The sequence below is a fragment of the Tachyglossus aculeatus genome, chromosome X5, assembly GCF_015852505.1.
Source record: "Tachyglossus aculeatus isolate mTacAcu1 chromosome X5, mTacAcu1.pri, whole genome shotgun sequence".
Classification (NCBI taxonomy): Eukaryota; Metazoa; Chordata; class Mammalia; order Monotremata; family Tachyglossidae; genus Tachyglossus; species Tachyglossus aculeatus.
This window is the reverse complement of record NC_052097.1, coordinates 2969433-2992530: the sequence shown is the minus strand read 5'-3', so window position 1 is coordinate 2992530 and position 23098 is coordinate 2969433. Positions and strand designations below refer to the sequence as shown.

Sequence of the window (23098 nt, the reverse complement as noted above, 5' to 3'; positions counted from 1 at the left end):
GGCCTCTTGGAGGAGATGTCCCTTCAGTAAGGTGGGGAGAATAATTGTCGTCTATGAAGAGGGAGGGTGTTTCAGGACAGAGGCAGGACGTGGGCAAGAAGTTGGCGGCGAGATAGAGGAGGCTGAGGTACAGTGAGTAGGTCGGCGTTCGACGATCAGAGTGTGTGGTCTGGGTTGTAATATGAGAGCAGTGAGGTGAGGTAGGAGGGGGCAAGATAATTGAATGCTCCAAAGCCAATGATAAGGAGTTTCTGCATGATGCAAAGGGGAATGGGCAGCCACTGGAGGGATTTTTTTTTTTAATGGTATTTGTTAAACGCTTATTATGTTCCAAACACTGTACTAAGCACTGGGGTGGACACAAACTAATCAGGTTGGACACAGTTCCTATCTCACCTGGGGCTTGCAGTCTTAACCCCCATTTTCCAGACAAGGTAACTGAAGCCCGGAGAAGTGAAGTGACTTGCCCAAGATCACACAACAGACAAGTGGAGGAGCCAGGATTTCTAACCCAGATGCTTCTGACTCCCAGCCCTGTGTTCCATCCAGTAGGCCAAGCTGCTTCTCATTGGCAGTTCTTTGAGATGTGGGGAAGACGCAAACCGAACGTTTTTGTAGAAAAATGATCCGGGCAGCAGAGTGAAGTTTGGACCAGAGCGGGGAGAGACCAAGTCAGTAAGGAGGCTGATGCAGTACCAGTCCGTTGTGGCCATTCGCACCTTGCCAATTTGTCCTTCCCAAGCGCTTAGTACAGTGCTCTGCACACAGTAAGCGCTCAATAAATACGATTGATGATGAAGATGGTGCTGCGGGACCGTTGGTTTCCCCGAGCCAGCCCTCCCACGGAGCAGGCTAGATCCTTGGGACACTCCTCTTCTACCACGCATCTGCCCCTCGACTGTCCCGAGCTCCCTTTAGGCCCCTACTAGGAAAGGGCAATGCTGGGCCAGAGCTGTGTGGATAACTTGGGTGCTTCCAGCCCCACTATCTCTGGACACCCCCCCCGGGTTGGGGGAGATGATCCTCTCCCGCTCCCCAAGCACAGTTATCAGTGCAGCAACTTGCAAGAAGCTTTATGGTATTGCACAGTATGGAGCCTGGCCTATTTTTGTTTTAGGTTGAAATCCATTAGGAGATTTTAGCCAGCCACATGCGTTTTCTTTGAGAGAGGCCCAATGCTCATAGTGCTGAAACGTGTCTCAGTAGTGAATGTGATAGCTAGCGCTTAGTACAGTGCCTGGCTTGTAGGAAGTGCATCAACAGATACCGTCATTATTATGAGTGAATTGAGTGAATTTGACTGCCGGCTCAATTTCAGCCCCTTTAGTAGATCTGCAAGGGTTTGCTAAGTGTTTTGGCCTAGTCAGGGAAAATCCGCTCCAAGGGATTGGGTGGAAACTGCTTCCAACTTGATAGAGGAAATGAAACAAGCAGTATGGCCTAGTGGAAGGAGCAGGGGCCCAGGAGGCAGAGGCTCTGAGTTCTAATTCCAGTTCGGCTATTGGCCGATCCGTATTATATTCTTTATGAAGAACTCCTCCCAGGACCTGGTATCTCTGAACAATGTACATTATGTGAATTGTCTAAATTCCTTTGAGGGAAAACTCCACCTTCAAAATCAGCTGGTTTTCACGGCGTAAAATAAATTGGTTAGTTTACCCTTGTGCTCACTTTTGTCACTTCCCTTATAGAATGTTTAGGAAATCCATTCAGGGAAGAATGACTTTCCCACCCATCTTTTTGATGTCTCATTTTACTTCATTTTTATCTATCTTAGGTCTACTTCAGGAAAGGAAAAGTTCTTCATGCGGCAGGCTGTGTTGGTGATGCCTTACAACTCTTTCTTCAGTGCTTAGCCCTCGATGAGGATTTTGCACCAGCAAAACTAGAAGTTGAAAAGGTAGTCTTCCCTCTTCTTTCCGGAATAGCTCAAATTAGAACTCGGATAAAGTCCGGCTTCACGTGCCCATCAGTGGAGCTTTATTGGAAAGACGAGTGAGTTGATGCGGGTGGAGTGGTATGTTGTGTCCATAAGCGTTTGAAGTTTGTCAAATATTCTTTGACGAGATTCTCCCAAATTCAGCCCACTAAAATGGTTGAATTTTCTTTCCCTTTTTCATATGTCCATTGGCTGATACATGGAAAATTATTTCTTAGTTTACTTAAATGTGGACATTTATGGCAAAATAAGTGCCTTAGATAAATCATATTTATATTCGGTGAGCCCTGGTGAAGGTGAATGTCTGCTCAAACGTGTGCTTTACGAATGATGATGACCTGAAGTAGTCTGTCATTGTAATGTGAGGGAAGTCAGACATTTTTTAGGGCTTAACTTCATGTTTTTTTAAATAATAAAATGCTGTTTTCTTTTCATGTGACCCTATTGTGTTGTAATAATTCATGAACAATGCTGATGTCTGTATCTTTAAAATTAATTTGTGGCCAATAACTGCCAGACAAGCCTTCTACGCATAGAAATTCTTCATTGTAATTATATTCTTCGGCTCATTTGTCTGGCAGATTCTAGGTTTTAAGTAATCCATGAGGCATTTTCCTTTGAACCACAAACCTGGCACTTAACAAATGCCACGATTATTAATGTGCTAATATGAATTTACTTGATGCTTACAACAGGCCATAGCAAAAGATTTGTCCTTCATCCTAGCTAATGTATCTTATAGATTTTGTGTGACTTATTGTCACCAGAAAATGTCAAAGAAGGTCTGAAGGAATCTTCCTGGAGTTCGCTACCGTATATTCGAAATAAACCTTTTGTTCTCGGTTCGGAAAGGGAAGAGTCTTGCTGCCACTTACAGTTTTGCTCACCACAGGTAAGGAGTGAATGTCTAGTAGAGTGTCAGAGCTCACATTTTGTGGAACACACCCTAATTTCCCCACCCTTCAGTAACTCCTCGGGGTAGATCTCTGCCTTCAGAACGGAACTGTAGTTTGGGCCATTTGGCCTGGCAGAAAGAGAATAGGAGACCCTGCTTCTAGTTCCGGCTCTGCCCACTTGCCTGCTCTAGAACCTCAGGCAGGTCATCTCTCCGGGCCTCGGTTTCCTCATCTGCAAAATGGGGATAACGTAATTGTTCTCCCACCCTGTGTGACTGTGAGCTCTGTGTGTGAACAGGGACTGTCAGCTCTCATTATCTGGAAGGCACCAGGGGTCAAAACAAACACACACAAACCCTTCTCTCTCCATTCCCCCTGCCCCCCAAACTTCCAAAATAAGAATTAGGATCATGACCTCTGATTATCTATGGGTTTTCCACTTAACAGATTATTGTCTATGCACCTCCCTCCCTGCCCTCTACGATCCTCCCAAGAGTCTGTTGCCCTGTTATGCTCGTTCAATCAGTGTTACTTATTGAACGCTCTCTGTGTGGAGGGCACTGTACTAATCACGTGAGAGAGAAGAATATGAGTTGGTAGGCACGTTTTCTGCCCACAAAGAACTTACAGTCTAGAGGGGAGACGTCCTTTAAAACAAATTCTGGCTATGGATGTTTGTGCTGTGGGGGAACTTTCACTCCAGGCTTGTTTCCTCCCTTCTCCTGGAGGGCTTCCCTCCTTCTTTGTCTCTGATGGGCACTGAGATGCTGCTGCTGCTGCTGCATCCATTTTCATACCCCCAACTTAAGTCAGTGATATTTATTGAGCATCTTCTAGCAGCGTGGCATAGTGGAAAGAGTCCGGGCTTGGGAGTCAGAGGTCGTGGGTTCTAATCCCGGCACCGCCACTTGTCTGCTGTGTGACCTTAGGCAAGTCACTTCTCTGTGCTTGTTACCTCATCTGTAAAATGAGGATTAAAAGTTCGAGCCCCACGTGGGACAACCTGATTACCCTGTATTAACCACAGAGTAAGTGCTTAACAAATACCATCATTATTACTGTGATTATTATTACCTTCTGTGGGCAGAGCACCATACTAAGCACTTGAGAGGGTACAGTATAACAGAGTTGGTAGACATGTTCCCTGCCCACAGTGAGCTCACCGTCTGGAACCAAAGCAGGCCTCCCCAAAACACACCACTCTGAGAATCCATGGGCCAGAGGGTGAATCATCATCAATCGTATTTATTGAGCGCTTACTATGTGCAGAGCACTGGACTAAGCGCTTGAGGGTGAATCCCAGCAGAGAAGAGAAACAGTGTGGCATAGTGGACAGAGCCTGGGAATCAGAATGTCATGGGTTCTAATCCCGCCTCTGCCTCTTTTCTGCTGTGTGACCTTGGGCTAGTCTCTTCACTTCTTTGTACCTCAGTTAACTCATATGTAACATGGGGATTGGGATTGTGAGCCCTATGTGGGACGGAGACCGTGTCCAACTCAGTTTGCTTGTATCTACCCCACTGCTTATTAACAATAATAGGACCGGCTAAGAGCAGGGAAATGGCTTCAGTCTGGCTGCTGGAGAAATCCCGGCCTTTTCTGTAGATCGCTGCAATTTGATAGGTGATTCTGAGAGCTGAAAAATCCAGCTCTGTTGTGGGTAGCAGGAACCTTAGTTGCTCAGTTCCTTAAAAAAAATAAGAATATGATGTGGGTGCATTTTTCCACCACTTCAACTGCATGCCCAGCAGTTCTGCACTAATTGCAAATGCCAATAACCTTTCTTAAACTAATCATTTACCCCCCACCCCACCCCATTAAAGTAGGTGAACTTTGGAATGCTTTCAGCCAGTTCTGGCAAGAAAAAGATTTTAAAGTGGTTTTTTGTTTTCGTTTTCTTTCCACTTTATTTGTTGAGAATGATCTCCTTTGGTCTTGAAGTTTGTAACACTGCAATTTCATTTCAACATGGTTTTTGGCAGCAGTGACGTTGTGCAATTTTCAAAGGAAAGAAGGAAACCCAATTAGCTCTGTTTCATGGTCTTTTTAATAGAATGAAGAAGTGCCAGAGGTCACTTCGGAGCCTGTCAGAGGAAGCCTGAATCGTGCCCAGTCTGCACAGACTCTTAACTCCCCAGAAATGTTCACCAAAGAAGATGGTTTGAAAAGAGTTTCTTCTGAGCCCCTTCTCTCTGGTCAAGAAAAAAATACGCTGCTGAAAAGGAAGCTGTCTCTCCTGGAACAAGATGTTATAGTTAACGAAGATGGCAGAAATAAGCATAAAAAACAAGGAGGTAAAATTGTCTTTGGGGGGTATCGTCTTGCCTCCACATTTATATGGGAGTATACAGTGGTGCTCTTTCTGTCGTAGAGTTGGTGTGGAGAATTCTTCCAAGAAAACACTATTTAATTTTCTCATAGACACGACAAAAGGGCTTGCGGCGATGTCACTGGTGTGTGGAAACGTCCCAGAAGATCTGATAGATGTGTCCGACTTTGAGTGCTCTTTGTGTATGAGGTAAGTGTTCTTGCACGGAACGCTGATCGTGAACATCGAGTTCTGGAAATGTTAAGGTTTATAAGGCTGCACTTTTCGATCAGCGATCGCGGATAGCGAATTGACTTGCAGGCGGCCTTCTCGAGCCGGACACGCTTAATGACTGAGGGGCGTTTTCCATTTGTTCCAGAAATCTTTACTGTGCCCTGCCAAATAATGTAAGAGGTCATGAAAATGATGATCACAGCCTAGTGAAGCATGCGTTTCAAGGCTACCTTGTATTTTTCCCCTCCTCACTTAGGAACACAGCATGGCCTAGTGGAAAGAGCACAGGCCTGGGAATCAGAGATCCTGGGTTCTAATCCCAGCTCCGCTATTTGTCTGCTGTATGACCTTGGGCAAGTCGCTTTGACTTCTCTGGGCCTCCATTCCCTCACCTGTAAAATGGGGATTAACTGTGAGCCCCATGTGGGGAATGGACCGTGTCCAACCTGATTAGCTTCCTGCCACAGTAAGTGCTCAGTAAATATAATTGATTGGTTTTGTCTACCCCAGTGCTTAGTATAGTCCCTGACACATAGTAAGTGCTTAACATGCCATTAAAAAAAAATCTGTAATTTGATCTTGACACTCTCCCCTTTCTAAAATCTAGCTTTTTATAAAGAATACTTAATATTTACCAACAGTGGTAAAAAGGGGGGAAACTGACACCCTTCTCAGCCACATAATCAATTATAAGAATACTTAATATTTACCAACAATGGTAAAAAGGGGGGAAACTGACACCCTTCTCAGCCACATAATCAAGAAGCACCATCTTCAAATAATATCTTCTTTTAATGGTATTTAAGTGCTTTCTGTGTGCTGGGCACTGCAGTAAGCACTGGGGTAGTTGTAAGCTCAAACATTATTTCTTTCCTCCCCCCACCCCCAACATGTGGGCACCACTGGAAGGATCTGACTTTCCTTTTGAGCCTGGGGGGATTTGAAGACCCAGGAAGTCACCACCTTGGATCTTAATAAGAACCAGTGCTTAGAACAGTGCTTTGCACATAGTAAGTGCTTAATAAATGCCATTATTATTATTATTATTAAGCCCTGGCTGGAAACTCTCAGGTCTCTTCAGGCAGTCAGTCACTGGTATTTTTTGAACGCTCATTGTGTGCAGAGCACTGTCCTAAGCGTGTGGGATCAAATTAAAGATCAAATTACAGATTTTTTTTTAATGGCATGTTAAGCACTTATTATGTGTCAGGGACTGTACTACAGAATAACAATAGAACAGATAAATTCCTTGCCCACAGTGAGCAGAGCCTTGGGCTGTGCTGTGATTGCCCTCATGGAGTGTGAGCCCACTGTTGTGTAGGGACTGTCTCTATACGTTGCCAACTTGGACTTCCCAAGTGCTTAGTACAGTGCTATGCACACAGTAAGCGCTTAATAAATGCGATTGATGATGAGGATGATGAGCACCTCTGCTTACCCTTACATGTTTTGGTCAGAACGGTACCAGGCAGAATAAGGGGATGTTCTTCCTTCCAACAGGGCACCTCAACCCTGACTTTTCTGGACTGTGAGATTCTTCGCTGACCCAGCCCCATAGGAGCATTAACTGATTAATTTTCTAGATTGTGAGCCCGCTGTTGGGTAGGGACCGTCTCTATACGTTGCCACCTTGTACTTCCCAAGCGCTTAGTCCAGTGCTCTGCACACAGTAAGCGCTCAGTAAATACGATTGAATGAATGAGTCATCATCAATCGTATTTATTGAGCGCTTACCGTGTGCAGAGCACCGTACTAAGCGCTTAAAAAAAATCTATACAAACATATATACAGGTGCTGTGGGGAGGGGAAGGACATCATCAGTCGTCATCAGTGTGATGACAGTGAGTGATGGGAAAAGTAGCTTAGCATAGTGGATCGGGCACAGGCTTGGGACCCGTGGGGTCTCATCTCTTCTCTGCCACTTTGCTGTGTCACCTTGGGAAAGCCGCTTCACTTCTCTGTGCCTGTCACCCCATGTATAAAATGACGATTGAGACCATAAGCGCTTAGTACCGTACAAGCGCTTAGTACAGTGCTCTGCACATAGTAAGCGCTCAATAAATACGATTGATGATAAGCCCCGCGTGGGATAGGGACTCTTCCCCAACCTGGTTTGCTGATCTCCACCTCAGCGCTTAGCATGGTGCCTAGCACACAGTAAGCACTTAACAAATACCGTAGTTATTATTATTATGATAATGATCACTCTGTTGGGAAGTGCTCAGTACTGGGAAGGTATAAAAGGGCTGGGCCTGTGGCCACTGCGTTTGCTGACTCTGTGACCTCAAATGATAAACCCAGTAGCTGCGCTCAACCCAGTGGGAATCTTAACAAAGGAAGTGGTCCAAGGTGTCGTGAATAAAATCAGCCGTTTTCCTTCTCAAGCACAGCCAATTCTCATCAGCTGTGAACATGTGTGGAGATTCCTGTATGGGGGAGGTCGCTGGGATCAGTAAATGCTTCTGTGGGGTTGGGTACCTGAAGAACCTCACAAGCTAGAAATGTCCAGGTTGAGGTATCCCCACGTCTGACAGGCACGGTGCCGAAACATCAATCAATCAATCAATCAATCGTATTTATTGAGCGCTTACTATGTGCAGAGCACTGTACTAAGCGCTTGGGAAGTACAAATTGGCAACACATAGAGACAGTCCCTACCCAACAGTGGGCTCACAGTCTAAAAGGGGGAGACAGAGAACAGAACCAAACATACCAACAAAATAAAATAAATAGGATAGAAATGTACAAGCAAAATAAATAAATAAATAAATAAATAGAGTAATAAATATGTACAACCATATATACATATATACAGGTGTATATAAACATGTAAGGAAAACTCTCATTGGTGGCCAAACTGACTGCATGCAGGTATAAAGACTTACCTCCTTCTTTAGTTTCGTCCTCTCCTCCTCCTTTACCTCATCCCTTCTAGCTTTACAAGGGAACTGAGGCTCTATCCGATTGCATTTGAAGTTAATTAATGTGAAACCATTTTTTTCCCCCCCCTCCTCTCCAGTGTATGGTCAGTGTGTAACCTAACATCATGCTCTCTTTTGGTTTCAGGTTATTTTTTGAACCTGTGACAACTCCCTGTGGACATTCTTTCTGCAAGAACTGCCTCGAGCGTTCTTTAGATCACGCACCACATTGCCCCCTTTGTAAAGAGAGCTTAAAAGAGGTAATTCAAAGACGTGCCTCTGTGGACTCTGGAAAGTCACTAATTTCTGTTCCGTCTTGGAAATAGTCATTTTTCAGTCTACTTTCCCAGGAAGTGTGCTAAGAAGTTACGGTGGGAGAGAGGATAAGAATGTTGATTTCTGAGGCCGTCATTTTACTGTTTAAATTCTGACTCTTTCCAGGGAAGCTTAAGAAAATCTGATCAACCCTCTCGCTTCCTTTTTTGGTACCTCACTTACAAGGCGGCCATGAATGAATTTCAAAAGCTACCTGCTAGCCACAATTTAATTATCAATCCGTGATATTGGGGGAGCCCGATACAGCAGAATTAGCAGAGACATTCCCTGCCCACAGTGAGCCCACGTCATCCTGAATTGAGCAGGTTATTCAGCAATATCACCGCCTGCCGAGACCATTTTGCAGGATTCCAGGCCAGATGTAGGACTTGGGCCGGGTCGGCGGCAAGACAGGTGAGAGAGGCACAGTGAGAAGGTTAGCACTTAGAGGAGTGAAGTGTACGGGCTGGGCTGTAGAAGGAGAGAAGCACCGGAGCAGCGACACACTGCGAGCCCCAGCCACTGGGAAAAGGAAGCCCTTAAAGCCCGGGAAGTGGACCCTGAGGGTGGCCACCCCTGCACCTGCTCAAGAAGCCCCATCCTTCTACTTCAGATAAGGAGGAAGTCGAACCAGATGGTATTTAGATTATAGCAGCCCAACTTTTTGCAAATAATCTCTCTCTGCTGTTTGTGGTTTTCTGTCAGTATCTGGCAAACAGGCGGTTTAGTATCACCCAGCTCCTGGAAGAATTAATACAGAAGTATCTCCCCGAGGAACTGGCTGAGAGAAAAAGAATTTACGATGAAGAAAATGCTGAGCACTCAAAGTAAGTTGGGTTTCACCAGGGTTAATGTACGGCGACAGCGACTCGCTCGCTGAAAGGCCTCCGAGTCCCAGATGGATTGAAGTGGACGTTTCTTTGGGTTCTTGCTGGTCATAGAAGTAATGTCAAATTCACTTAAGTCATACCATTTCCTTACCGTTCTTATTCTGGTGGTCATCCTCTTTTGGAGGATGAGCTGCTTTAGCAGTTCAAGATGTGTGGAGAGTTTCAATGTAATCCTCGAAGCAAATTGGCCACATATTGTGAAGGGTTTTTGGGTCTTTTCCTTCCCTGTGTCTTTCCTTTACCTAGCCCTACAGGAGAAGCTAGTGGGAAAGGTGAACGATCAATAGCATTTACTGAGCGCCTACTGTGTGCAGAGTGCTGTCCTTAGCATGGGGACCAGTACAGTGGAAATAGGAGGCACAATCCCTGCCCATAAGGAGGCTACAGTCTAATCCGGGAGATGAAGCCCCAATTTTTGGATAGGAGGAAGAAATACAAAAATGGCAGAGTCAAACAAATAAGTCCCTTAAGACCAGAGAGGGTGAGAGGAGCTGAAGATCAAGGAGAAACCTGTCATCTCACTCTAACTTCTAAGGATTCCTCATGCCTTTGGTAGATTAGCCTGGCTTGGATGAGTTTCTCATGTTTTGTGCAGCATCTCGAGCAACTGAGCTAGATTTCTCTTTAAAAAAATAAGAGTAGATCATAAAAAAAAAACACAAGTTCCATCTTTGGATCAGCTCAGTGGTCCATCCAACCCACTACTGGGACACCGGGGCGCTTAAAGAACTGTGTGTTGGTTCTCTGTCTGGATGTCCCTCTTCATTGTTAGCGATGGCCTAAATGGGCAGGTAATGTGTCTGTGTGTTGTTTGTACTCTCCCAAATGCTTAGTGCAGTGCTCTACACACAGTAAGCGCTCAATAAATACCATTGAATGAATGGATGGATGATACATGGGGTCCACCCCTAACCTTTTCACTAGATGCTATTTTTGGACCCTCCATCCAAGAATTGATCCAGACCCCATCTGAACCTGTTGCTCTCTCTGGCCTTCTTTGGTAGGTAGTGAATTCCGCTGCCAGAAAAGTTGTCAAAATCAAATGGGGAGGTGGGGGGATGTCTGTAGATGACAAGCCTCAGAGTGTCCTAAAGACACTGTCTTGTCTAGAGGTATGATGGGCACGCCTTGGGAATTACTATAATTCTAGGTTTTGGTCACTACTATTATTTTATTTTGTTGGTATGTTTGGTTCTGTTCTCTGTCTCCCCCTTTTAGACTGTGAGCCCACTGTTGGGTAGGGACTGTCTCTATGTGTTGCCAATTTGTACTTCCCAAGCGCTTAGTACAGTGCTCTGCACATAGTAAGCGCTCAATAAATACGATTGATTGATTGATTGATTGATTACTATGGGCATTTCAGAGGTGCAGTAACTAGCCCAGGCCACATGTGCACAAGACGGTCTTTAAATGTGCTCCAGACTCCTATGAATTTGAACGGAAATTTAGTTTATTATTCTTATGACAGTTTATTGGGCTACAGTAGTCTCCTTTCTAATATTTCTTAAGAGTGTATTAGGTGCTTAGCATTGGGGTGGATACCAGGTAATAATAATTATGATTATTGTGGTATTCTTTAAGCACTTACTATGTGCCGAGCACTGTTCTAAGTACCGGGGTGGGTACAAGGTAATGAGGTTGTCCCACGTGGGGCTCACAGTCTTAATCCCCATTTTACAGATGAGGGAACGGAGGCACAGAGAAGGTAAGTGGCTTGCCCAGGGTCACACACAGCAGGCAAGTGGTGGAGCCGGTGTGAGAACCCGCGTTCTGTGACTCTCCAGTCTGTGCTCTTTCCTTATTGGAAAGGAAAGCCTTGCTGCCCCACCTGCAGGGCTCACGGTCCGTCCTGTGGGGCAAAGCCAGGGCTCTGGGTTTGGGATTCTGAGGCCTGGGATAAGAATTCCAGGGGCAGGGAACCCCAAGAGGTGAAGGTCCACCTTCAGACGGGGGTGATGTTTTTTGGAGTGGATGACCTAACTGCCTGGAGACAGTCTCTGAGTAAGGCGCCTGTGTATCTCCAAGTGCCCCTGTGGAATGTCGGTGCGGAGAAGTGGCTTCGGGGTGTTTGCTCAAGTTTCCATAGTTGGGGGTGACATTTAGGAGAGGAAGGAGGCCTTTAAGGTTTTGTTTTGTTGGTTTTTTTTTAATGGCATTTAAGCACTTACTATGCGCCAGGCACTCTGCTAAGCACTGGAGTAGGTACAAGGTAATCAATCACTCATATTGAGCGCTTACTGTGTGCAGAGCACTGTACTAGGCACTTGGGAAGTATAAGTTGGCAACATATAGAGACGGTCCCTACCCAACAGTGGGCTCACAGTCTAGAAGGGGGAGACAGAGAACAAAACATATTAACAAAATAAAATAAATAGAATAAAAAGGTACAAGTAAAATAAATAGAGTAATAAATACGTGCAAACATATATACATATATACAGGTGCTGTGGGGAAGGGAAGGAGGTAAGGTGGGGGGGAGGGAGAAAGGAAGGAGGGGGCTCAGTCTGGGAAGGCCTCCTGGAGGAGGGGAGCTCTCAGTGGGGCCTTGAAGGGACACAGGTAATGAGGTTGGACACAGTCCCTGTCCCACATGGGGCTTACAGTCTTAATCCCCATTTAACAAATGAGGGCAATTGAGGCCCAGAGAAGTGAAGAGACTTGCCCAGGGTCACACAGCAGACAAGTGGCGGACCTGGGATTAGAACCTAGGTCCTTCCGACTCCCATGCTCTACTAGGCCACGTGTTCCCAGTTCTGACCCACTTCTCTTCTCTTCCTGTCTTCTATCCTTATCCTTGTAATCTTTGGTCCTCTGCACCGCTCTTCCTTCAGAGATTTGCTTTTTTTAATCTCTTCTTTTTTTATATAGAGCTGGACTAGTACCTTGTAAATTCCAAATGAATTATTTCAATCTCAACAAGGTTAACTGTAGTAAACCTTATTCATCCCTCTCATCTTTGGCAAGAATAAAGTTGCAAAGTTGCTGGCTTGCATGCTCTGGTGTAACCCAGTGATTAGTGCTTTGTTTTTTCTCTTTTTCTTTTTTTTCTTTAGCTTGACCAAGAATGTCCCAGTATTTGTTTGCACTATGGCATACCCCACCGTGCCTTGCCCCCTTCACGTGTTTGAGCCAAGATATCGACTGATGATTAGGAGGTGTATGCAGACTGGAACTAAACAGTTCGGGATGTGTGTCAGCGACTCTCAAAACAGGTATGTTTTGGGGGCGGTCCTTAAACTTTAGTGTTGGAAAGCGATCCAGACATTTACCTTTTTTTGAAGAAGCACATGTGAGCCTTTTCTGGGATTACTATTAATATTAAAAGTAATAGTGATATTTGTTAAGCACTTACTGTGTGCCAGGCACTGTAAGTACTTGGGTACTTACAAATTTGTCGGGTTGGTCACGGTCCCTGTCCCACATGAGGTTCACAGTCTTAATCCCTATTTTACAGATGAGGTAACCGAAACCCTGATAAATGAAGTGACTTGCCCAAGGTCACCCAGCAGACAAGTGGAGGAGCGGGGATTAGAACCCAGGTCCTTCTGACGCCCAGACCCGGGCGCCATCCACTTGGCCGTACTGCTTCTCTATCAAATCCCAATCCTGCCTTTCATGTTAGTTTTGCAGATTACGGCTGCATGCTGCAAATCAGAAATGTTCACTTCTTACCTGACGGGCGGTCCGTGGTGGACACCGTCGGAGGAAAGAGGTTTAGAGTTCTGCAGAGGGGAATGAAGGATGGCTACTTCACTGCCGACATCGAGTACCTCGAAGACGTGGAGGTATTAAAAACCCATGCCGCCGACACCCTGGCATGCTCGACTCTCATCCGAACCGCCTTGGTTGGGAGCCGTAGAAACCGTATCCGAGGGGTACACGTCGATTACCACCGTCACTCCGCTCTAGGAAAGCCGCGTGGCTTTGGTCGTAGCACTGTTGGGTGGGTCCCAGCTGGCTTACCGGTTTCTGTCAGTGGTGTGGCTTCTCATTTGAATTTGAGCGCTGACTGTGTGCAAAGCTTTGTATTAAGCGCTTGGGGGGGAGCACAGTAGAACAATAAACATACACATTCCCTGCCCACGACGAGCTTACAGTTAGAGGGCAAACTTTGTAGAGGCACCGGGGCGGAGTTTAAGTCTAACCACACGTAGTAATGAGGACCTGGAAGAAGGAAGGGCAGGAGCTGATGAGAATGATCAGTTGGGCAAGGCTGGCTAAGTCTTTGGTAACGGCCCAGCCTTGACTTATTCTTGGTGATAAGGCTAGGCTGGGAGATGCGTCACCCCTCCCAAGCAACTAGGGCACCTCTGGTGAAATTACCGTTCCAGGGCACTCGTCAGTAGTCAGAAGAGCCTGACTTCCCGTCAGGCACCAGGAAAACCGAGCTACGGACGGCCTGCCGAGAAGCATACGGCTCGGCGGAGGCCACCGAAAAAGATGGGTCTCAGGTCGCCTCCCGAAAGTTCAGGCGTTCGGACTCCGATGTAAAGGATGGACCTGATTTCGGGACTCGGAATCTAGTACCTCAGAGTCGAAAGGCTCTCCGAATGAGTCGGAGAGAAATTTGCCAAGTGCTTGATGATTGTTATTAATATAGTAAAAATGGATTTTGTGGGCACCTAAGGACTTAGTCCTGCCTTTCCTGTTTCCTATTTTTGGTTGGAGTTTAGCTGAGAGAAAAGCAGAACCAAGTGCCGAACTGAAACATCGGTTGCAGGATACGTAGGAAAGTGGGTCAAGTGAGAACTTGACAAAAATTTAAAAAAGGAATGTTAGAAGGGCCGTTGAAGTGGAGCATGCTTGGGTTGGACGTCATTCTCCCTGCCATCACCGCTAATCGGTCCCCAGTCCCAGGATCGTACAAATTGGGTTTGTAAGGTCATTGAGTTGATGGTGTCTTTTTAACTCCTTGACTTTCTAACCCTTCAGTTGTACTGTCGTCTTCACAGGTCGAAGATGAGGGAGAGCAAAAGAACCTCAAAGAGCTTCATGATCTGGTGTACTCTCAGGCCTGCAGCTGGTTCCAAAACTTAAGAAACAGGTTTCGCAGTCAAATCCTGCAGCACTTTGGGTCGATGCCGGAGAGAGAAGAAAATCTACAGGTGAGAAGAATCCCCTATTGCTTGCTTCTGACGTGTGGATTTTTAAGGGAATGGAAGTGTTGGGTGAGGGTGGCGGTCTGGGTTGGAAGCGCCCCAGTGAGGGGGAGGGAAGGGCGCTTAATACAGTCCTCTGCCCACGAAAAGCGCTCAATAAGCACCCTTCCTCCATTAACTTTTACCTCCGGCTTCCTTACCCGTTTTGGCAAAATTTGCCTGCTTGGGCAAATCACTTAAGTTCTCTGGGCCCTATTCTCCCTCCTACTCAGCCGAGCCTGATGAACTGGCATCTAACCCAGCGCTTAGTGCTTGACACATAGTCAACACCATTAAATAAAAACCAAAAGGACAAAAAAAGTAACCGTTTAACTGTTCCCAAGCAGCCCTCTGCTGATCTCTTGTGGTGAGGGACCCGTTTAGACATCTGGTGAGGGAAATCTAAACCCGGATTAGCTCATTCATTCATTCATTCATTCAATCGTATTTATTGAGCGCTTACTGTGTGCAGAGCACTGTACTAAGCGCTTGGGAAGTACAAGTGGGCAACATATAGAGACGGTCCCTACCCAGCAGTGGGCTCACAGTCTAGAAGGGGGAGACAGAGAACAAAACAAAACATATTAACAAAATAAAATAAATAGAATAAATATGAACAAATAAAATAGAGTAATAAATCCGTACAAACATATATACATATATACAGGTGCTGTGGGGAGGGGAAGGGGAAGGAGGGGGCTCAGTCTGGGAAGGCCTCCCAGATTGGATTTAGCTGGATTTAAATCTCCTGAAAGCACCACGCCTTAACCGTGATGTTAACAGAATTGATGAAATGAGAAGACGTTTAGGACTGTTAGCTTAGCTTCTCACTTAGCTTCTCTGTGCCTCAGTTCCCTCATCTGTAAAATGGGGATTAAGACTGTGAGCCCTATGTTGGACAGGGACTGTGTCCAGCACAATTTGCTTGTATTGCACCCCAGTGCTTAGTACAGTACCTGGAACATAGTAAGCGCTTAAGAACTATTATTGTTATTATTGCTGTTATTAGAATACCACTGGGTAGGTGACCTTGGACAAACCATCCAAATTCTCTGGGCTTCAGTTTCCTCCCCTGTAGAATGAGAATAAAATACCCGTTCTTCCCCCCCCCCTTAGACCATGTGGAATAAGGACGACATCCAGTGTGATTTCCTTGAATCTGCCTCAGTGTTTGGCACATAGTATGTGCTTGGTATTTCCCCATTCCTAATTATTATTATGATGGCATTTAAGCACTTATTATATGCCAAGCACTGTACTAAGTGCTGAGGTACACACAAGTTCATCAGATTGGACACAGTCCCGTGGGGCTCACGGTTCAAGTGGGAGGAAGAGCAGGCCCTGAATCCCTATTTTACAGATGAGGAAACTGAGGCACAGAGAAGTGAAGGGACCTGCCCAAGGTTACACAGCAGGCAAGCAACAAAACCGGGAGTAGAATCCAAGTCCTCTGACTCTGAGGCCCGGGCTCTTTCCTCTGTTTGTTAATTCAGTTGAGTGCTTACTGTGTGCAGAGCACTGTACTAAGCACCTAGCAGTGTACTGAGGCCACGCTGCTTCCCTAATCTGTTGTAATGAGTGTCTTCCCCTATAGACTAAGCTCCTTGGCGGCAGGGATCGTGAGTTGTCCTTTCCTAAACACTTAGTACAGTGCTCTGCACACAGTTAAACTCTCAATAAATACCACTGATTAATAAAGGCCAGCGTAATAGAGATTACTTGAGAAAGGTCTCCTGGAAATAGGATTTCGGAAGTTCCAGGTGAAAAGCAGGGCATGAGCAACTAGTTCAAGACAGGAGAAGATGCAATGAGGCACAGTGAGTAGGTGGGCTTGACAGGAACAAAGATTGCAAAGGTGAGGTCAGGCGGAAACCAGCCAAAGGGCCTTCAAGCCGATGGTCAGGAGTTTCTGCTTGGTGGGGAGATGAGCCTGATTATTTGTTTTATGGTACTCGTTAAGCACTGTCAAGTTCTGTTCTAAGGACAGGGATAGGTACAAACTAAATAGGTTGGATACAGTCCCTGTCCCGCATGGGTACTCACAGTCTTAAGTAGGAGGGAGAACGGGTATTGAATCCCCATTTTACATTTGAGGAAACTGAGGCCCAGAGCAGTGAAAAGACTTGCCCAAGGTCACACAGCAAGCAGTTGGCAGAGCCAGGATTTAGAACCCAGGTCCCTTGACTCCCAGGACCTTGCGCTATCCATTGGGAAGCCAGGAGACACGCGCACGATGATGGGGTAGAGGGATGATCTGGGCAGCAGCGTGAAGTGTGGCGTGGAAGGAGGGAAGGTCAACCAGGAGACTGATGCCGTAGTCCTGCTGGGGGAGGATGAAGAGGAGAGGGAAGGATCCCAATAATTGTGGTTGTTGTATCTGTTAAGCGTTTACTATGTGCCAACTACTGTTCAGTGCACTGTTAGCTTACAAGCTAATGGTATCTGTTAAGCACTTACTAGACACCAAGCACTGGTCACTGTTAGATATGTTAATGGTATTTGTTAAGCACGTACTATGTGCCAAGCACTCTTCTAAACACTAAGTTAGAGGCAATTCCGTGGTATTTAAGCATTTATATGTGCCAGGCATCGTTCTGAGCACTGAGTTAGATACAAGATAGTGGTATTTAGATATAAGTTAACCAGGTCAGACACAGTCCCTGTCCTCCGTGGGGCTCACAGTTGAGGAGGGAGAACAGGTATTGCCATTTTGCAGATGAGGAAACTGAGACTCAGAGAAGTGAAGGGACTTGCCCCGGGTCACCCAGCAGGCATGTGGCAGAGCGGGGATTAGAAGCCAGGTCCTCTGACCCCCCCCGGGCCCGTGCTCTTTCCCCCTTGGCCACGCTCCTTCTCCTGTCGCCTTGTCTCGTCCTCTGATTTCTAAACCGCCCCTCGGCCTGGCCAAGGGACTGAACGCCGTCTGTCCCCTTTTCAGGCCCCTCCCAACGGGCCGGCCTGGTGCTGGTGGCTCCTGGCGGTCCTCCCCGTAGACCCCCGCTATCAGCTGTCCGTCCTGTCCATGAGGTCTCTGAGAGAGCGCTTGGTGAAGATACAGCACATCCTGGTCTATTTTTCCAGAGACCAGTCCAAGTGAGGCTCCGGCCCCCGCCGCACACCTAGTGCCGGGGTCCGAAGCGGGACCCAAACCTCGCTCTCTCTCTCCCCCGCCGCGACCTCCCCGAACCTCAGAACGGCCGCCAGGCTCGAGCCCACCGATCCCTCGCCCGGGAAGGGCGGACCGTCCACCCCGGCGGCGGGGAATCCTCTCCGTCACGATGAGAGCGTGGCACTGCCGACCGAGAAGCCACGTCGCCGGCTCTGAAGCGAGAGGAGGACTTGGGTGTTCGGCCACGGGGCTCGGTCAAGGGTCCTAGCCCAAGTTTACAAAAACTAGGAACACACTCAAGTTGTCAGCATATCGAATTTGCCTCAGACTTAACCGTCCTACTTGCTACTTTTTGCACAACTCCGTGAACTCTAGTACTGAACGTCACCGTTGGCCGGAATGGCAGTTCCTGCCCGACCGTCTCGACCGCCAGTATGGCACGGACTCTTCGTCGTGTAAAATATCTGGTCTCTCTAGAGCTGAACTCCTCAATTTCACACACACACTCTTTCTTTTTCAGGAACAGTTTGCAAACCTAACACGGTACTGTGCTTCTATTCAAAACTACACTTAAAACTGTGAAGAAAAAAAACAAACAAAAGCTGGTTTACATAGAGGTGTACATAGAGTTGAATGGGGGAATTCCCCAATTCAGTACCTTGTTAGTTCGCATGTTTGGGGGCTTTTTACACTTGAGCACTTAAATAGTTAGAGCTTCAAACAGGCAGAAGTGGTAGGAATTGCGTAGTGTAAACCCGCTAGAGGAAAGACTTTATGTAGAACCAACCGAAGGTTTTGTTTTTGTTTTTCTGTTGGGGTTTTTTTTTGTTTTTGTATGTTTTGGTGCAGACGTTAGAATTCTCTGCCTTATTCATATGGATTAATAGGGCTCACTGCTGTGGCACCATCGGTATTCATCCAGCCCTAGGTACTTTTATAGAATTATTCGTTGCAAACTCGTGACCGTCCGATATTGGCTTTCTTTTATGTAAGTCATTTGTAAACATTTCTTATAAATTTTGCTTTTGCTAATATTTAATTTTCAATAAAAATTAAGTTCGTAACCTTGTCTTTTTTTTTTTTTTTTGTAACGTGGAAAGGTTTTCTCGAAGCAGCTTTTCTTTTCAGAACCGCTGCTAAAGAGCAGCGTGGCCAAGTGGAAAGAACACGGCCCTGGGAGTCGAAGGACCCGACTTCTATCCTGACTCCGCCACTTGCTTCACGCAGTCAATCAATTGTATTTATTGAGCGCTTGCTGTGTGCAGAGCACTGAACTAAGCACTTGAGAGAGTACAATGCAACAGAAAACAGACGCTTCCTGCTTGCTCTGGGACCTTGGGTGAGCCACTTCTCTGTAACTTACTCTCCTCAACTGTAGAATGGGAATTCAGTGCCTGTTCTCCCTCTTAAGACTGTGAGCCCTGTGTGGGACCTGATGATCTTGTATGTGCCCCAGCCCTTAGTACGGCGCTTAGCACATAGTAAGCACGTAATAATCATAATGGTATTTATCTCCGAACAGCGGTTCCACGGACTTGACCCCCTCCATCGTTTAGAAATGTTGCAGTGGTGGGATTTTAACCGCTGCTTCGGTGGGAGGCGAGGAGGGCAGATGATGAGGGCAGAGAAGCCCTGGGAGCCAGAAGGGCCTGGGTTCTAATCCCAGCTCTGCCGGTTGTCTGCTACATGGCCTTGGCCAAGTCACTTCATTTCTCTGGGCCTCAGTTCCCTCATCTGTAAAATGAGGATTAAGACTGGAAGCCCCATTGACTATGCCCAACTTAATTACTTGGCATCTACCCCAGCACTTAGTACAGTGCCCGGTACACAGTAAGCTCTTAACAAATGCCATTTACAGCAATAAAAGGGCAGTTTCAGGAGCCAATCTTCCTTCACTTGTCCCAGCCTCCTCTGAGACTGCAGGATTGGGCTTCTGGGAGGAGGCATCAGAGGTGGTAGTGGGGGGTGGTTAGGAAAGGAGGGCGGGGAGAGAAGGGGCAGAATCAGTGCCAAGAATCTGCAAATAGCAAAAGATGATCTTAAGTGCCCACCAAACCTGCACACATGGGAAAAGTCACTACCTCGGTCGTCGGTGGGCAAAGAGGTCGGGTCTGAAAACACACACTTACATGACGTGGGTTTGTGTGGGGGAGAATGAAGCAGATGAACTCCCAGGACCCGTGAAATTGGTCAGGCGGCATGGTAAGTCTCGCGTGAAGAGCCGCTGTTCAGTGGGAAGACCCCGGCTTTGAAGAACGAGGGCAGTGGTGAGGGGATTGGGTGCGATTTAGGGACGGAGAGGTGGGATCCCGAATGTCCCAGGAAGGGCCAAGAAGGTGGCCAAACCCCTTGTTTGTTGCAGCTCTGATGGATGAAGTTTGCCGACCCATTCGCGGAAGCAGTGGTATGTTGGAACACTTGGGTTCCCTCCCCAACCCGGCTTTTAATTTGGTCCAAATCTGGATTTGATTGGCGTCGCTCCCAGGCTGCGATCAACACTTGTTTCTCCCCCATTTTTCCTGTGCGTTCCCAACGATTTTCCCCGTGAGACGGAGCGTCTGTGTTGAACTCTCACTGAAAACCCGGTAAGTTCCTCCATTTGGAAAAAACTGAACACATTGTTCTGGCATCTGCAATGGGAAAATTTCCACATCCCTTCCCACCTCCCAGGTTCTTCCCGCTGCCTCTCAGGTGTCTTTCCCTTGATTTCTAGGGACAGTGAGTTACAGGACAGTTGCAATGAGGGTGTTTCTCCCTGGGAGTTGTCTCTAGTAAATGCACCTCACTGTGGGAGCACATTACCATCAGCCTGAGAAGTCGAGTGAGCTACTGGAAATCAATGGCTTTTAAACATACTCACGTCTCCCTTGTCCTAAAATTAATCCTCCCTCTGCCCCACGGTTCCTTCCAGTTATCGCTCCATCTCCCTCCTACCATTCCACTTCAAACTTTTTCCGATGATAATATAATAATGATGGTATTTAAGTGCTTAGTATGTGCCAGGCACTCTAAAGTGCTGAGGTGGATACAAGCAAATCGGGTTGGACACAGTCCCTGTCCCACATAGGGCTCACAATCTCAATCCCCCTTTTACAGATGAGGTAACTGAGGTACAGAGATGTGACGTTACTTGCCCAAAGTTGGCAGACAAATGGCAGAGCCAGGTTTAGAACCCATGACCTGACCCCCAGACCCGGCCTCTGTCCCCTAATCAATCAATCAATCCTATTTATTGAGCGCTTACTGTGTGCAGAGCACTGTACTAAGCGCTTGGGAAGTACAAATTGGCAACATATAGAGACAGTCCCTACCCAACAGTGGGCTCACAGTCTAAAAGGGGGAGACAAAACCAAACATACTAACAAAATAAAATAGAATAGATATGTACAAGTAAAATAAATAGAGTAATAAATATGTACAAACATATATACAGGTGCTGTGGGGAAGGGAAGGAGGTAAGCCATGCTGCGTCTCTCGTCTCTGCCGGGATTCACCCTCGGGCCCACGGATTCTCAGAGCAGAGTGGTGTCTTTTGGGGAGCGTTGTAGGCCTGCTGTGGTTCCAGATGGTGAGCTCATTGTTGTGGGCAGGGAATGTGCCTCCCAACTGTTATACCGTACTCTCCCAAGCTCTTAGTACAGTGCTTCGCCCACAGAAGGTGCTCAGTAAATACCATTGATTGAAGTTGGGGGTACCAACACGGATGCAGCAGCAGCAGCATCTCGGTGCCCATTAGCGGCGAAGAAGGAAGGAAGCCCACCAGCAGAAGGGAGGAAACAAGCCTGGAGTGACAGTTCCCCCACAGCACAAACATCCATAGCCAGAATTTATTTCAAAGGACGTCTCCCGGTCTAGACTGTAAGTTCTTTGTGGGCAGGGAATGTGCCTACAAACTCTTATACTCTCCCATGTGATTAGTACAGTGCTCTCCACACAGAAAGCATTCAACAAATAACAATGATGGAGCAACAACCTCTTAGGAGGGTCATAGGGCAGGGAGGGGGGTGCATAGACAATAATCTGTTAGGTGGAAAACCCATAGATAATCAGAGGTCATGATCCTAATTCTTATTTTGGAAGTTGGGGGGTGGGTAGGGGGGATGGAGAGAGGGGTTTGTGTATGTTTGTTTTGACCCCTGCGGTGCATTCAAGATAATAGCTGACAGTCCCTGTTCACACACACAGCTCACAGTCACAGAGGGGGGGAGAACAGCTATGTTATCCCCATTTTACAGATGAGGAAACCGAGGCCCGGAGAAGCGACCTGCCCGAAGTCCTATGGCAGGCAAAGAGCCGGAACTAGAAGCAAGGTCTCCCGTGAGCTTTCTGCCAGGCCATCAAACCGCCTGAACTACAGTTCCGTTCTGAAGGTAGGAATCTACACTGAGGGGGGGTGGCTGAAGGGAGAGGAAATGAGGGTGTTCCACAAAAAAGTAAGTTCTGACACACATTCCTTACCTGTTGTGAGCAAAACTGTAAGTGGGAGCAAGACTCTTCCCTTTCCGAACTGAGAACAAAAGGTTTATAGCGAATATATGGCAGCGAACTCGGAAGATTATTTCAGACCTCCTTTTACATTTTCTGGTGACAATACATCATCAATCGTATTTATTGAGCACTTACTATGTGCAGAGCACTGTACATAGTTGTTTACACCCACTATCTCCACTTCTTCTCCAGTTCTCTTCTTGACCCCTTCCAATCTGGCTTCCGCCCCTTTCACTCCGTGGAAACGGCCCCTTCTAAGGTAACCAACGATGTCCTTACCGGCAAAGCTGATGACCTCCACTCTGTCCTAATCCTCCTAGACCGATCCCTTCCTCCCATCCTCCCCCTCCATATATGCCAGACCACCACTCTGCCCCGCTTCAAAGCCGTATTAAGTTCCCATCTCCTCCAAGAGGCCTTCCCAGATTAAACCCCCTTTTCCCCGGCCTCCTCTCCCTTCTGCCCTTGGATCTGTGGGCATTTGATATTTGCCCCACCTTCAACCCCAGAGCATTTACCTAAATATAGATTACGTATTACAAACTATATATATAAATGTCTGTCTTCCCCTCTAAACTGTAAGGTCATCGTGGCAGGGAATTTGCATTGTACTTTTCCGAGTGCTCAGGACAGTAAAGGCTCAAAAAATACCACTGACTAAGGGACCTTCCCAAATCTTGTTTTAGCAACCCAAACTCTGACAAGAGCTATTAATAAATAACCAAGTTGGGATGTTTCAGCTGACCCTTTTGTCCTGTTGGGAGGGGCGGGATAGCAAAGAGGAGGTCAGGAGGTAAGCCGCAGGAGAAAAATGAAGCAAGTCCGTTGATTATAGGCAATGTATTCCTGGTGGAAAAAAA

General features: G+C 46.8%; 1 protein-coding gene across 1 annotated transcript in view; it reads left to right on the top strand.

Moving 5' to 3' along the window:
* The window catches only part of LONRF1 (LON peptidase N-terminal domain and ring finger 1), a 33637-nt gene extending 14832 nt beyond the window's left edge, over positions 1-18805 (top strand). The window contains exons 4-13 of the mRNA XM_038769125.1: positions 1778-1900; positions 2682-2831; positions 4889-5129; positions 5257-5353; positions 8444-8558; positions 9319-9440; positions 12557-12715; positions 13126-13288; positions 14456-14608; positions 17580-18805. Coding sequence (XP_038625053.1) covers positions 1778-1900; positions 2682-2831; positions 4889-5129; positions 5257-5353; positions 8444-8558; positions 9319-9440; positions 12557-12715; positions 13126-13288; positions 14456-14608; positions 17580-17738 — 1482 coding nt within the window. The 3' untranslated portion in view covers positions 17739-18805. The remainder of the gene's footprint in view (positions 1-1777; positions 1901-2681; positions 2832-4888; positions 5130-5256; positions 5354-8443; positions 8559-9318; positions 9441-12556; positions 12716-13125; positions 13289-14455; positions 14609-17579) is intronic.
* Positions 18806-23098: the final 4293 nt, after the last annotated feature.